Source organism: Rana temporaria, chromosome 3 (genome assembly GCF_905171775.1).
Source record: "Rana temporaria chromosome 3, aRanTem1.1, whole genome shotgun sequence".
Taxonomy (NCBI): Eukaryota; Metazoa; Chordata; class Amphibia; order Anura; family Ranidae; genus Rana; species Rana temporaria.
This window is the reverse complement of record NC_053491.1, coordinates 361,312,517-361,326,212: the sequence shown is the minus strand read 5'-3', so window position 1 is coordinate 361,326,212 and position 13,696 is coordinate 361,312,517. Positions and strand designations below refer to the sequence as shown.

Sequence of the window (13,696 nt, the reverse complement as noted above, 5' to 3'; positions counted from 1 at the left end):
CAATGTTAAAATGCTTTTTTTTTCTTTATTTACCAGAAAGTGAATATTACAGCGAGAAATGAGAATTAGACCCCTAAATCGCCTTTCACCCCCTCAGTGTGCTTTGCTGCGTCTCACAGTAAACCATAGAAACATTAAGATTATTAACAAGGCCACATAGTACTGAGGACTGAAGCAGGGAGTGAACAGGTGACAGCCTATATTGAACGGGGGCGTATGGGGCAGATCTGGCCGATGCTCCTTCCCTCACATGAGAGCTGAGACAGGTAAGGCAATCAAGATGTAAAATGGGCCAGCATCTCGGGGAGGTGTGCTGAACAAGGCAGGATCTGCTGCAACACATTGATCTGTGGAGGTCTTGGACTTATCCTAGCATTTAAAAGGAACATTTTCTGTATGCAGAGCATTCAAGTAGATGTCATGAAATCAAACATTAAAACGTTTCCACCCCCATCAGATGACTTTAGGCTATTTCTTTGTATACAATGTCCTGCAATTTTTTCTAAAACACAACTTATGACTTTTCTTTTATTTAATCAAATATCTTCGAGCCCAAGTGATTTGTTCCCCATGGTCTTTGGCTCTCTAAAGCCATCTTGTGTTATCCCAACAGTGGGAAAAAAAACCTCAGCTGGAGGGTACAAAGACATGGAAGAAAAGCACAGAAAAAGACTAACCAGAAAGGACAATGGGTTTAGATAAAGTAGCAGAAGTGTACAAAAAAAAAAAAAAAATTCATATAATCTATGTAATTATAATTGCACAACACTATGTCTACTCAAACCTGTCCCATTTTGCTTCAGCAAAACATTAAGATAGAAATTCCACTAATTTCTATGTGGCTTCACATCCATGAGCTGCAGTTTAGTGTGTTTAAAACGGAAAACTACAAGCATCAGTTTACACCGGCGACAAATATGTGTTACATTTGCAGACATGAACGAGCCCTTAACCACAACTCTAATGGTGAACCTGAACTTCAGACGCAGCAGATACCAGACAGCGCCTGGCTCCTCGATACCGAAATCCAAAGCCAACTGCCTTCAGTAAAACGCACAGGAGCGCCAAGATTTGTGTTGAGAAGAAAACGAGGAAGAAATGTACATAAGGATGGGGGAAGAGGACTGCAATTCTATGTGAGAAACTCAGAATAAAATCTTATTCTAAAAGTTTTAATGAACTTAAAAAATGCATAAATTAGGACTGGAGGTGGGATGAGTATGTCAAAGTGTGGGGGAAGCAGAAGCAAGATCCACCTTCTGTGGCCAAGAGATGGTATTCTTTTATCAGTGAGGTCCAAGGCTGTATTGTCAGTTGATGCCAACGTAGGTACTAATGGACAGACAAAGCTTCTCACTTGCTCCTTCCAACATCTCTATCAATGTAGAAGTTGCCAAAATAACTAGTTATGAAAGTGGAAATCCAGTTATTGTCTTTAGTTGTAGAACAGGTCAAATCTACCAGAATTTTGTCCCTGATGAAATTTCTTCTTGCTTCTTGTCCTACCGACTGCTGGTCCTCCCAGAGGGTCACATTGCTGTCTATGTGCCCCATCACTTTCCTTCCCATTGATACACAACAGAAAAATCTCCCCAGTTGAGATACAGGCACTAATATTACAGACTGAAGATCAAACCCTTCTCCATTACACTTTTGGGAAAAAAACACTTGGGTCAAGACACCCAACTGGCATCACACTTGGTCCAGATACTTTTAATAGTGTCAAAAATCACATTTACTGTTCTAAAGAATATTATAGGAATATCTTGATCTATGACAACTGCCCATGTGGTGTCAGAAATTAAACCATCACCCTCACTATTGGGATACCTAAAAATGTGGCACGTGAATGGGAAGGTATAATTTAACTTCTAAGTAACCCCATGAACAGTTAAGCTGTAGCCAACTGCACTAGGAAATGCACACCACAGTTGCAAAGGCCCCACCTCTATCTCCTACAGCAGGGGTCTCCAAACTTTATAAACAAAGGGCCAGTTTATTGTTCTTCAGACTTTAGGGGGGCCAGCAAGTGGCCAGTAGTAGTGGAAATGTTCCTGCCATCAGTGGGCATAAACATCACCATATTTGGTATTGGGGGAAGAAATAGTGCCCCATCGTTGGTATCATGGGGAGGAATAATGCCCTATTATTGGTGTCAGGGGGGGAAATGATACCTCGCTGTTGGGTGTCAGTTGGACGAAAAGTGCCTCATTACAGTAAGAGGAATAGTGCACCAAGGGCTGGATAAAGGCAGGCAAAGGGCCACATCTGGCCCCAGGGCCGCAGTTTGGAGACCACTGTCCTACAGAATCGATTGCTATAAATCAATACTGATATTATAATACAATGTAGAACAGAAACATGCGCAGAGCAATCCAGATGCAACTGACGACATAATCCTAAACGCTTGTAAACATCTCCCTACACTGCCTAATACAAAGACTGGTCCATCAAATATTCTAAGAAACAAATGCCATTGCTAGCAATTCCAACCGCAGCCTCCTTTTCCTTCCCTGGTGCAGCACAGACAAGAATCTGGTGTTAAAGGCAACACTTATCTAACTTCTAACATCTTAGCAAGAAGGGGCATCGTGTTATTTGTTCAGTCTGCATTTAACAGATGATTTAACTACAAAATCCTTAAAAAAAAAAAAGGGGGGGGGGAGGAGTATATATATTTAACATTTAAAGAGTTCCTGGCCAAACACATACTGTACCTGTAAAAATGGTACATTTTTACCCTGTTCTGTGCAGAACTGGTTACCCCAATTACACTGGGAAACTGACATTTCTGGGAGTGTTCATCTCCACTGTCCCCCACAGCTCTCACTAGTTTCTTCCTCTGATCCCATATCCCTACTCTCTCCTGCAGTGACGTGAGGGCAGAAGGAGGTACACACTTAACACTGATCGGTAACAGCAGCAGAAAATGTAAGCATGTACCCTTTACTCTACAGGTAAGTGTTTGAATTAGAATTTTTCTTTTTAGATAACCTTTGGGTATGTACTACCACTGGATCCAGAACCATCCATGGCTTGCCAACTGCTGTGCACAACAGGTGCCAGTCTCCTGCTGTGAGAGTATATATATTTTAATTAGTGATAGGTAATAGTGCCCCCTACTAAAAAGAGGAAGAATTCTAGTCGAGGGGGGACTAACCTGAAATTAACAGAGGCCATAAAAACACCAGACTGAAAATCTTGCATTTTATTTCTCCCTGAACACTGTGCATTTCTTTTATAAAGTCTGTGTTCTTTATATCGTATGATAGCCCACTTTTAAATGAACTGAAGCCCAATAGCTGTTCGAGTCTTGGCCTGTAAAAGTTTTTTTTTTTTTTTTTTTTAAATGTCCCCAAGTCTTATTGATGTAGACCTTAATGATGGCTAAATGTCCAGATATGAACAAAACGGCATGCAGGTGGGAAACTGGATTTATACTCAGGCTTACCCCACAGCTCATTTTTTTGCCAAAGGGAGCATGCAAAAAAACAAACACATGGATAAAAAAAAAAAAATCACTAATCACATCACTTAACTCTTTGCCTCAAGTTAGATTTGAATATGAAACCAAAAATGTATTCACATCCATGTGTTATAGAGAAGAGGATTCAACATGACTGCTCAACACTGTGCCCCATTTCTTCCTACACATCCACTGAGGATCTATTTGTTATCACTGGCTGTGGCTCTGCAATGGGTCCACACTGGGTCCCCAAAGAGTTTTTGTCCCAAGTTCTTTTTTTTTTTAAATAAGCTATATTTACTTTATCAGTTTATAGTGAAAAACCCACCAACGTACCCTGTGCAGCCACAAGTTTTTTGCTCCACATCCAATGTGTAAGATATTTTAGGAAGCCTTTTGTTTGTGGTAAATGTGGTCCCGCTATGGGGTCACATCCTAGGCCTCCATTAAAATGAAAACCCTTCCATGGTCTTCTTATTTTATCCATTTATAGAGTAAGACCCAACAAATTCCCCCAAGACAGCAACTGTGCTTTGTCTCAGGATGGACTCCCACAATCCGCCAATCACCAGCACACCCTGCGCCACGCTTGTGCAAAACATGTCCATGAAACAGTGAACGGTACAAATAATCCTTAAAACATAAACAGAAGTTTTGTAATTTTGTCTTTAAAACTTGTCACATCTATTTCTGAAAAAGTCTAGAAACATTTTAAAGAGAAAATTAGAAATTTTTGTATGTTTTATTTGCACAGATCTGCAGACCATCACTTGCAAGTCTTCCCAGAAATTATCACAGAACAGAAACACCACCATGAATACAAATCGAGAACCTTACCAGAGGTTAAAAACAAACATAATAAAATTATTAAAGACCCCCACCCCGTTCCAGAAGAAGTAGTTACAAAAATAAATAGATGTTTGGACATTTGACCACGAGACACGCAAGAATCTTTCGGTCGGAAGCTCAAGCTGCAGAGTATAATTTAAACCGCGTCAGTGTGGAGAGACCATAACCCCCCCCTCCCCGCCAAATCGGAAAGGGTAAAAGAGATGCGACCCGCTCCCCAGGAATAAATTAAACTTCATACACTCGGTGCTGTATGTTTGAGGTAAGATGGTTTAGTTCCACAGTTTGTCTGGGCATTTGTGCGTCTGCCTCCATTTCACCTTTGCTCCTTTGCACAGCTGAGTGAGAAACTGCTCTCCCACTGCTGTGTGGTAGGTTGTTCGTGGACTGTATTGCATTCCCCCCTTCATGGCGGCAGGTTCCTACAGCACCTCCTGGGCTGCACAACCGCCACCCACTGTGAAGCGGAATTCCTGGAGGTTGGAGACTCCGTGTAGGTGGACGAAAGCTCCAGCCACGACGAACACATGGAACAGCTGGTGGGAGTGAAACTGTGAAGAGAGAAGAAAGTTAAAGGGTTAGATTAGAACTATCTTTGGTTATTTAAAATAGCTGTCTATAGAATTCCCTGTATGAACATCATCTTTTCCATGGCTGCTGACAGCTGCACTGTGCACGACTGCCATCATGAGCAGTTGATTTCCAAGTCATATGCCTTCATCCCAAAACTTTAAAAATAGTTTGGTCTTAAAGTGTAGGTCTAGAAAGAAAGAAAAAAAAAAAAAAAAGGGAGTAGGGCAAAGGCTAAAACCTCTTTCAGGTTTTTTTTTTTTTACTGCCATCTCATGCAATGTTAGAGGGCTTTACCCTTGATTCCTGTTCCAGCAACAATGATTTCACTAGACAGGAAGTGAAGATAAATCTCCAGCTAACAGCAAAGACTATATTTAGAGACTAAAAGTAGTCACAATTATATACTGTAGGTGTAAATGTAAAAATATGAAGAATTACTTCAGGTAAAATGAAAACATTTCAATCTGTAGTAGCCAATAAACGACACTTCCATGGTCTGCAGCTCTTACCCAGATATCACACTTTCCAGGGAAGAATCGTTCGGGAATGCGTGCAGCATACAGGGCAGCCCCTGTGATGTACAGGCTCGCCATAAGAATCAACCAGCCAATCTGGCCCATGGTAGCGGCTTTCAGGAATCCCTCGGCGATGACAAAGTGCAACGTGGGGATGATCCCGCTGAGGCCCAGACCCACAAACACACCTGCAGAGGAAGACATAAGAATAGGCATGTAACCAGATCATGTGACAAGCATACGAATGAGCAAAAACGAAAAATCCTCAGCACTCAAAGCAGTGGGGAAAAAAATAAATAAAAACTTGAACTGGTTCTGAGTCATAATGTATTGCTACAGATGTGCACACACTCACAAGCCATGTTATAATAGAGAAGTATAAGGGGGATTGCAGTACCGCTGTTTAAGTGGCTCTATAGGCAAAAAAGGAAAACACCAAGTCCCCCAGTGGCATTGCCGCAGCACTTTGTATTTCCGAGTTCCCTCTGTATTATCTGTTGCTATTGGCAGCAAATATTTCTTGCTATGGTTGCCCTATAAACAAGCTATGCTAGAGAAAAAAAGACTGTGTGGTCATATAAGGGAAGGAAAATACCTTGTGTGGTCACTTTACAAGTTGAATTTCAGGATCATGGCCACTTTTCACCTTTTGACAATAAAAACACTTTGGCCCAGATTCTCGTAGATGGGCGTAAAACTCTGTGGGCGAAACGTATCTCATTTACGTAACGCCGCCGCAAGTTTTACAGGCAAGTGCTTTATTCACAAAGAACTTGCCTGTAAAGTTGCGGCGGCGTAGCATAAATCACCCGGCGCAAGCCCGCCTAATTCAAATTAGCCGGGTAGGGGGCATGGAGCATTTAAATTAAGCGCGTTCCCGCGCCGAACGTACTGCGCATGCGCCGTCCGGAAAATATCCCAGGGTGCATTGCTCCAAATGACGTCCCAAGGATGTCATTGGTTTCGACGTGAACGTAAATAGCGTCCAGCCCCATTCACGGACGACTTACGACGGCCATACTTAACATTGGTTGCCCCTCATATAGCAGGGGCAACTTTACGCAAACCTAACGTAAACTTCGTAACTGCACTGCGTCGACCGCACGTACGTTTGGGAATTCATGTATCTAGCCAATTTGCATACTCGACGGGGAAAACAACTGAGGCGACACCTAGCGGCAAAAAAGAAATTGCATTTAAGATCCGACAGCGTAAGAGCCTTACAACTGTCGGATCTAATGGATATCTATGCGTAACTGATTCTAAGAATCAGTCGCATAGATACGACGGCTCAGATTAGGACTTACGACGGCGTACATGGCGTTGCGCCGTCGTAAGCCCTTTGAGAATCTGGGCCTTTGAATTTAAAAAGAAAAGCCAATGCAATTTAGGCTTAATTTGCTTCAGTGTGGTCATGTAATCTGTGAACTCTGGCCCCCCTGTTTCAGTGCAGCGGATGGGTGGGAGCGCTGACAACTGAGGGGCAATGGAGGCTGGTGGAAGACAGCAAGGCTCTGGGAATTTAGCCCTGTTGTCAAGTCATGGCTCACAGATCACACGACTGAACCGACATTGGGGGGGGGGGGGGGGGGGGGGGGGGACACACAGAGTGCTTTTGCAAACAGTAGGCAATATGGGTATGAGAGTGGAGAAGCAACAATTTTACGGAAACGGTATTAGCTTTTACTTTCACTTTAAGGCCCCTTTCACACTGAGGCGTATTTCAGGTGTTATAAATAGCGCATAAATAACGCCTGAAATACTCCTGCCCCAGCATTCTCAATGTGAAAGCCCGAGGGGAAAAAAAATCTCCTGCAAGCGGCATCTTTGAAGCGGTGTGTATACCGCTCCTTCCCATTGAAAACAATGGGATACCGCAGTATTGACCCTTTTTCGGACGCTAGCGGGGGTTAATAGCGCCGCAATTCCGACAGTATAGAGCCGCTTTACCGCCACTGCTAAAAATAGCGGCGCTAATCCTGGAGTTCAGCTTGAAACAATGTCTTTGTTTTTGAGCCATTTCTTTTGCATGCGACAGCTTCCCTTAATTCGAAGGGAACCTACCGATGTGCTGGGCATGCACGCCAGTGTTATTTAGGCCTGTTCACCGACTGTGGGCAGGTCATGGCCGGAAGTGGTGCAATTGTACCCGCCGGAAGAAGGTGATGTTACAGGTCTCCTTCAGCAAACAGATAGGAGGATATACAACCAGAGGGGGCAAAGGGGACCTCTTTGGTGGAACAGAACTGTAAATGGACTGCAGTAAGAAAGGAAGAGTGTTTTGGTACAAAGGAACATACATTGCTAATAAGATTATATTCCTTTTGGCTAAAATTCAGCTTTAAGATGAACTAATTAAATTGTTGAAAACTTGCGTATGTACTGACTGGAGTTTAACACAAAAGTGGGGCAGCACTTTAATTTAAGAGGACTGTGGTGTTGCCCCTCTGACTCCGTAATGCAGGGAATATTTCCCAATGAAATTATGCATTGAACATCACTTCTTCTATATCACTGCTGACTGACATTACAAACATTTCTGAAATGATTCTTGGAGTCTGGTAGAGCGAGATTTACACGCCGAGTATTAGCGGTATGAGGAGTTAGATCCCAGCAGGAAGTATTGGATGGCATGGAGGGTAGGAGATTACACCGCAGAGCCAAGATGATGAAAACACTCCAATTACAAATCTCAAAAGCCGCCGTCTGACCCAACAACATCTCCCAGATCCTCCCTGACAGGCCAGTGCACGCTTCTCTGGGGATTAAGTTCAGCAGCTAGGACTATAGTCAAAAAGACAGCCTGAGAAGTACAGGCAACGGCTTCCTTATGTAAAAATAACAGGTTTATTATAGAATTTAGGGGTGGAGTTACAACTTATATTTCTTTAGGACTCTGGCTTAGATTTTTCCTTCCCTGATTTTCCCCTACCTTATCAATGTGCTAATTACATTTTTAAACACCTATCCTTTTCATTACAGACCGTATTGTAGACCTAGTAGTGTCATCACTGGGGCTCTGTGCGTCTATATATTGTAGGCAGATCATGACTGGTGGGAGGGGCCAGTAGGGTGTCTGTATATAGTATCCTGAAAACATTCCAGCCCCCTCCTCAGTACGCCTCTCAAGAGCCCTCAGCACGCCTCTCAAGAGCCCTCAGCACTGGTGCAAGCAGTTGGCTTGCCCTTGGGAAGAGTTCAGTAAATATCAAAATGCCTTGTTGCGTGGATGTCCATAAGACTGCCCAAGGCAATGTCCACGTGATGCAGATCCTTCATGAATGGCATTGAAACTGAAATCCAATGAATGAGAGGGGGCATGCTGGGGTGCAAAGGGCTAGATGGTGATAAATATCCTCCAGCCAGGAAATTACCGTATTTATCGGCGAATACCGCGCACTTTTTAGCCCTGAAAATCAGGGCAAAATCATGGGTGCGCGGTATACGCCAATACCCGCGCCGAGTTTGAATACTGCGCCGACATATACCGAGCGCAGTACACTCGGGCAGTCTCGGCTCCTTCCGCGCTCACGTCCTGGACGTACAGGATGTCAGCGCGAGAGTTGCCTGAGCATTGCCAACAATACATGAGTGTACTGCGCTCTGTATATGTCGGCGCAGTATTCAAACTCGGCGCGGGAAACGAGCGGGGAGGATGCGAGGACGCCGGACCCGACGAAAAGGACACCCGAAGCCGCAGACGGACGCCGGACCCGACGAAGAGGACATCCGAAGCCGCAGACGGACCCGACAGGCCGCCGATGGACGCCGCGCAAGACACCAATTGTAAGTACAAAAAAAAAAAAATTTCCACAGGATTCGGGGCAACTTTAGGGGTGCGCGCTATACCGCGATAAATACTGTAAGTGTGCACTGATTTGCTGCAGCTCCCAATGCACATTGTGAGAACCCACAGTGTGCAGTGAAATCAGAGTAAGCAAATTCACTACAAAATAGGAGCCCGTACAATTGTAAAAGGACGGAGTTAAGTTTAAACATCCTAAAATGTTCTCTTTTTTTGGTTGTTGACCGACTAGTTGGAACAAGTCATGTTTTTAGTGCCCTCTGTGTCCCCACTGGGGGGCTTTCATTCACTTCCTTTTGTGGAGACTCCCTGAATTTCATGGAATGACAAGAGGGGCAGACAGATTCCAACAATCTGCTGAAAGCTAGAACATTGGACAAAGCTGTTCAGTTATTTTTCTTTAACCACTTAAGGACCAGCACACACACACATACGTCGACAGAATGGCACGGACAGGCAAATAGGCTTACAGGTACGTCCCTTTAAATTTGCCACCGTGTTGTCGTGCCGCACGCGTGACCCTGCTGCAAGCTCCGGACACGCGGACTCTATGTCCGCCGGAGTCCCACGATTGTGTCACGGAACTGAAAAACGGGGAGATGTCAGTGTAACTACATATCCCCGTTCTTCCTAGTGACATGTCACTGATCGTCTGTTCCCTCTCATCGAGAACAGCGATCAGTGACGTGACGTGGTGCTCATAGCCACGCCCCCCCCCCAACAGTTAGAATCACTCCCTAGGACACACTTAACCCCTTCCTAGCCCATTACTGGTTAACCCATTCACTGTCATTTTTACAGTAATCAGTGCATTTTTATAGCACTGATCGCTGTATCAATGACAATGGTCACAAAATGGGGACAAGTGTCTGATGTGTCCGCCATAACGTCACAGTAACGATAAAAAAAAAAAAAAGAAAAAAAAAATCGCCGCCATTACTAGTAAAAAAATTTAAATTCTAAATACAAATGTCATAAAACTATCCCCTATTTCGTAGACGCTATAACTTTTGAGCAAACCAAACGCTTATTGGCATTTTTTTACCAAAAATATGTAGAAGAGTATGTATCGTCCTAAACTGAGGGACATTTTTCTTTTTTTTTTTTATACATGTTTGTGGGATATTTATTATAGCAAAAAGTAAAATAAAAATAGCTTCCCCCCCCCCAAAATTGTTGAAGACATAACATGTAGTCTGTTATTGCCATTACCACATCAGGTTGTTTTTTTTTGTCCCCCTGTATCTTCATTAAACTTTAAAAGTATAACTAAAGGCAAAACTTTTTTCCAGTTTTGGATAAAGTGGAGCGGGATTATAACACTTGTCAGGTTTTTATTTTTACCCCCCCCCCCCCGCTCTCTATTTGTCCCATTTACCATGATCATTGAAAGCGATAGTAAAAGAAAAGCCTAACATTTTGGATTGTCCCCAGAAATGTAATAGAAGGGAAATCTTTCAATAGGGACACTAGTTCTGATGACCTGGGGGACCCCCAAGAAATACCCTTAATTTGCAGGGATTTCCTCTCACTTCCAGTTTGGCTTTGGGACAGGAAGTGAACGAAAATCTCTACAATGAGACAGTTATAACCCTCCCTTGCTCCATCCAAAATAAAAGGTTTGCTCATAGTTCTACACTTGTAGTGGTTTCTATAACACGAGGTGCTTACCAGCCCTCACTCCACGATACTGAGGCGTTGCAAAGAGGTCCCACTGCGATACAACGATGGCGGCAATCCCCAGGACGCAGATGATGATTAGGTAGATATAGCATGGCTGTGGGTTGCAATAAAACGAGTAGTAAAGCCACGGAACAAAGCTGCCCATGATGAGAAGTGCAATTCCAGAATAATCCAACCTGAAGAGTGAGAGAAAGAAGACAAAAAAGGTACATTTTACAGGAAAGGGAAAGGCAGCATTACACAATATTTTTTCTCCATATCGGGTCTGGAACTTACTTTGAGAAGACACGGGACACGCCCTCCGAATGGCAGTACACGGTATGAAATAGCCAGGAGAATGAAAGGCAAAGGATGGCACCCAGGAAAAAGACCCCAATCACCACCTTTTCCTGTACCGGAGCGATGAACGCCATGTTGGGCCGAAACATATAGAAAATACCCAGACATAGGAAGAAGACACAACCTGCAACAAACACAAAAGGCAAGTTATAGTGCTGGATTCATCTCAGCCCGTCAATCATCTGTAGTCATTTAGGGACACTCCAGGTAAAGTCAGAATTTCAGGATCTCACTTATATGGCCCAAAACTTTTAGGCTCCATTCACATCTAGGCAGACAAATTTGCGGCGTTTTGTCCCGTGATACACAAATGGCAATAAAATAACAAAAAAGCCGCGCCACAGATTTTAAAACATTAGTGATAAAAACATTAGTGATAACAAACTCTGAAAGTATGATAAAAAATAGTCAAAGAAGTCCATATACATCATATAAAACCACTATAAGACAGTGCATGCAGGAGTGATTTTATCCCCTAAGCAACTGGACATAGATTCATGGAGGTTAATATACTGCAGGGATAGATCTTGCATTCCCACACCACCAGGTGACATATAGGCAATGTAAGTGAACCCTCCACCGTAATGATAAGCAGCTGATCAGTGACGTCACCGCGCTGAGGAGGAGGGCTCCTTACTTGCCGGCCGGCATTTGCTTGTATATTATACACGCGGTTTTAAAATCATCCTGATTGTGAGTATATCAAATTTTTTAAATAAAGCGTTTACTTTATGGAGTTACGCTATGTGCGCCTTTCTTTCTATTCCCATTTTTAATTGAACCTGTCGGATTGGCTGGTATCGTATACCTGGGACTAATTTGCTCCGTCCGGGATCCCTGAGGAGCCAAAGGCCGTGGCTGGGTTACAGCCAACTGATCGTATTGCTTGCCTTCTGGTAAGCTGCTTATCATTACGGTGGAGGGTTCAATTACATTGCCTATATGTCACCTGGTGGTGTGGAATGAAAGATCTATCCCTGCAGTATATTAACCTCCATGAATCTATGTCCAGTTGCTTAGGGGATAAAATCACTCCTGCATGGACTGTCTTATAGTGGTTTTATATGATGTATATGGACTTCTTTGACAATTTTTTTATCATACTTTCAGAGTTTGTTATCGCTAATGTTTTAAAATCTGTGGCGCGGCTTTGTTCTGTTATTGATATATATATATATATATATATATATATATATATATATACATATACATATACATACACACACACACACACACACACACACACACACACACACACACAGTGAAAAACCAAGCAAATAAAGATGAACAGCAAAATGTTGGTTTGGACCAGTGTCATTTTTAAAGGGAAGGCTTCTTTTTTTTTACAGTGCTTTAAAAAAGGAAAGATGCGGGTTTCCTCTTGGGAAGACAGTCCTTATCCCCACTCAGCATACCAAACATTTTGCAGAGAAGTAGCACTATAATGCTGCCAGTAGGGGGCAGACTAACACCAGTACAGATGATCAGATAACCCTGGGAGGTTCAGGAAGCAGCTTGTATACAGTCTGCGGCGAGCAGCTGCCTTTGTTTAGGCTAAATCTCCCATCACATATTCATCACCCTTCCTCTTATTTCTAAATACCACCATGCCACTGGCAAAACAGATGGACATTACAATGCAAACAAAGAATATTGTCCGAAATAAATCTAGAACCATCTTAAAAAAAAAAAAAAAAAAAAGGAACGCATTAATAATTTGCAAGTTGCACTCGGGGACATCTGTAAAAGTATCTTCATTAGTGGCATGATGGCCTTTATTCTCTCCATAACTGGACCCTGAACACATCAAGGGACTGTACAATAAATGTATCTTGTGCAATTGTGTCTAATTACTGTATCACAAACGCAGATTTGTGTGCCTATAACCAGTTCAACCAAGATAAAAAAAAGTCTTCAGCCCTTCCACAATGCAACTACACCCACAACTGCACCCTTTTTTTTCTCCCGATTTGTAGAGCACGCTGGGACTTTTCATTTCTCAGTGTCGTCTATAATCCAACCGTTTTAAATTCCAGCACAGGTCTGAATATAGTTTGGAGACAGCCCCCCCCCCCCTAAAATTTCAATAGGCTTTGCCAATAGGTCACAGACACATCTAGGGGCCCGAGATGATCTCAGATGGCTGAAGTCTATGGGCTGGTGTTATCCACACACAATCGTTTAGTGTGCAATATAAGAGGAGGTGGATATAAAAAAGGTCTTTGTAAATATCAAGCTGCCGATATTGTCAGTTATAAAAACCGGACTGGCCACAAGGATTGTTTTACAGCTTATTTTAGGATCTTCTAAGATTTTTGGAAAGTCAACTTGCCTTAAGAAACAGAAAAGCTCTTCAGCACTTAAGGCTGGACAGAAAAGAAGCCGGTTGTGTAAAACAAAAAAAAGGACATAGCACCTTGTCCTGATGAAGTATGTAGTAGTCTCAGGTAGCCCTAGAAACATGTT

General features: G+C 43.0%; 1 protein-coding gene across 6 annotated transcripts in view; it reads right to left on the bottom strand.

Annotated features, from left to right (window-relative positions):
* The window catches only part of ADIPOR2 (adiponectin receptor 2), a 100,856-nt gene continuing 87,160 nt past the window's right edge, over window positions 1–13,696 (bottom strand). For all 6 annotated transcript variants that reach the window (XM_040345307.1, XM_040345305.1, XM_040345304.1 and 3 more), the window contains exons 5-8: window positions 11,168–11,354; window positions 10,880–11,067; window positions 5,398–5,591; window positions 1–4,866 (exon numbers count right to left, since the gene is read on the bottom strand). In XM_040345307.1, coding sequence (XP_040201241.1) covers window positions 4,738–4,866; window positions 5,398–5,591; window positions 10,880–11,067; window positions 11,168–11,354 — 698 coding nt within the window. In that variant the 3' untranslated portion in view covers window positions 1–4,737. The remainder of the gene's footprint in view (window positions 4,867–5,397; window positions 5,592–10,879; window positions 11,068–11,167; window positions 11,355–13,696) is intronic.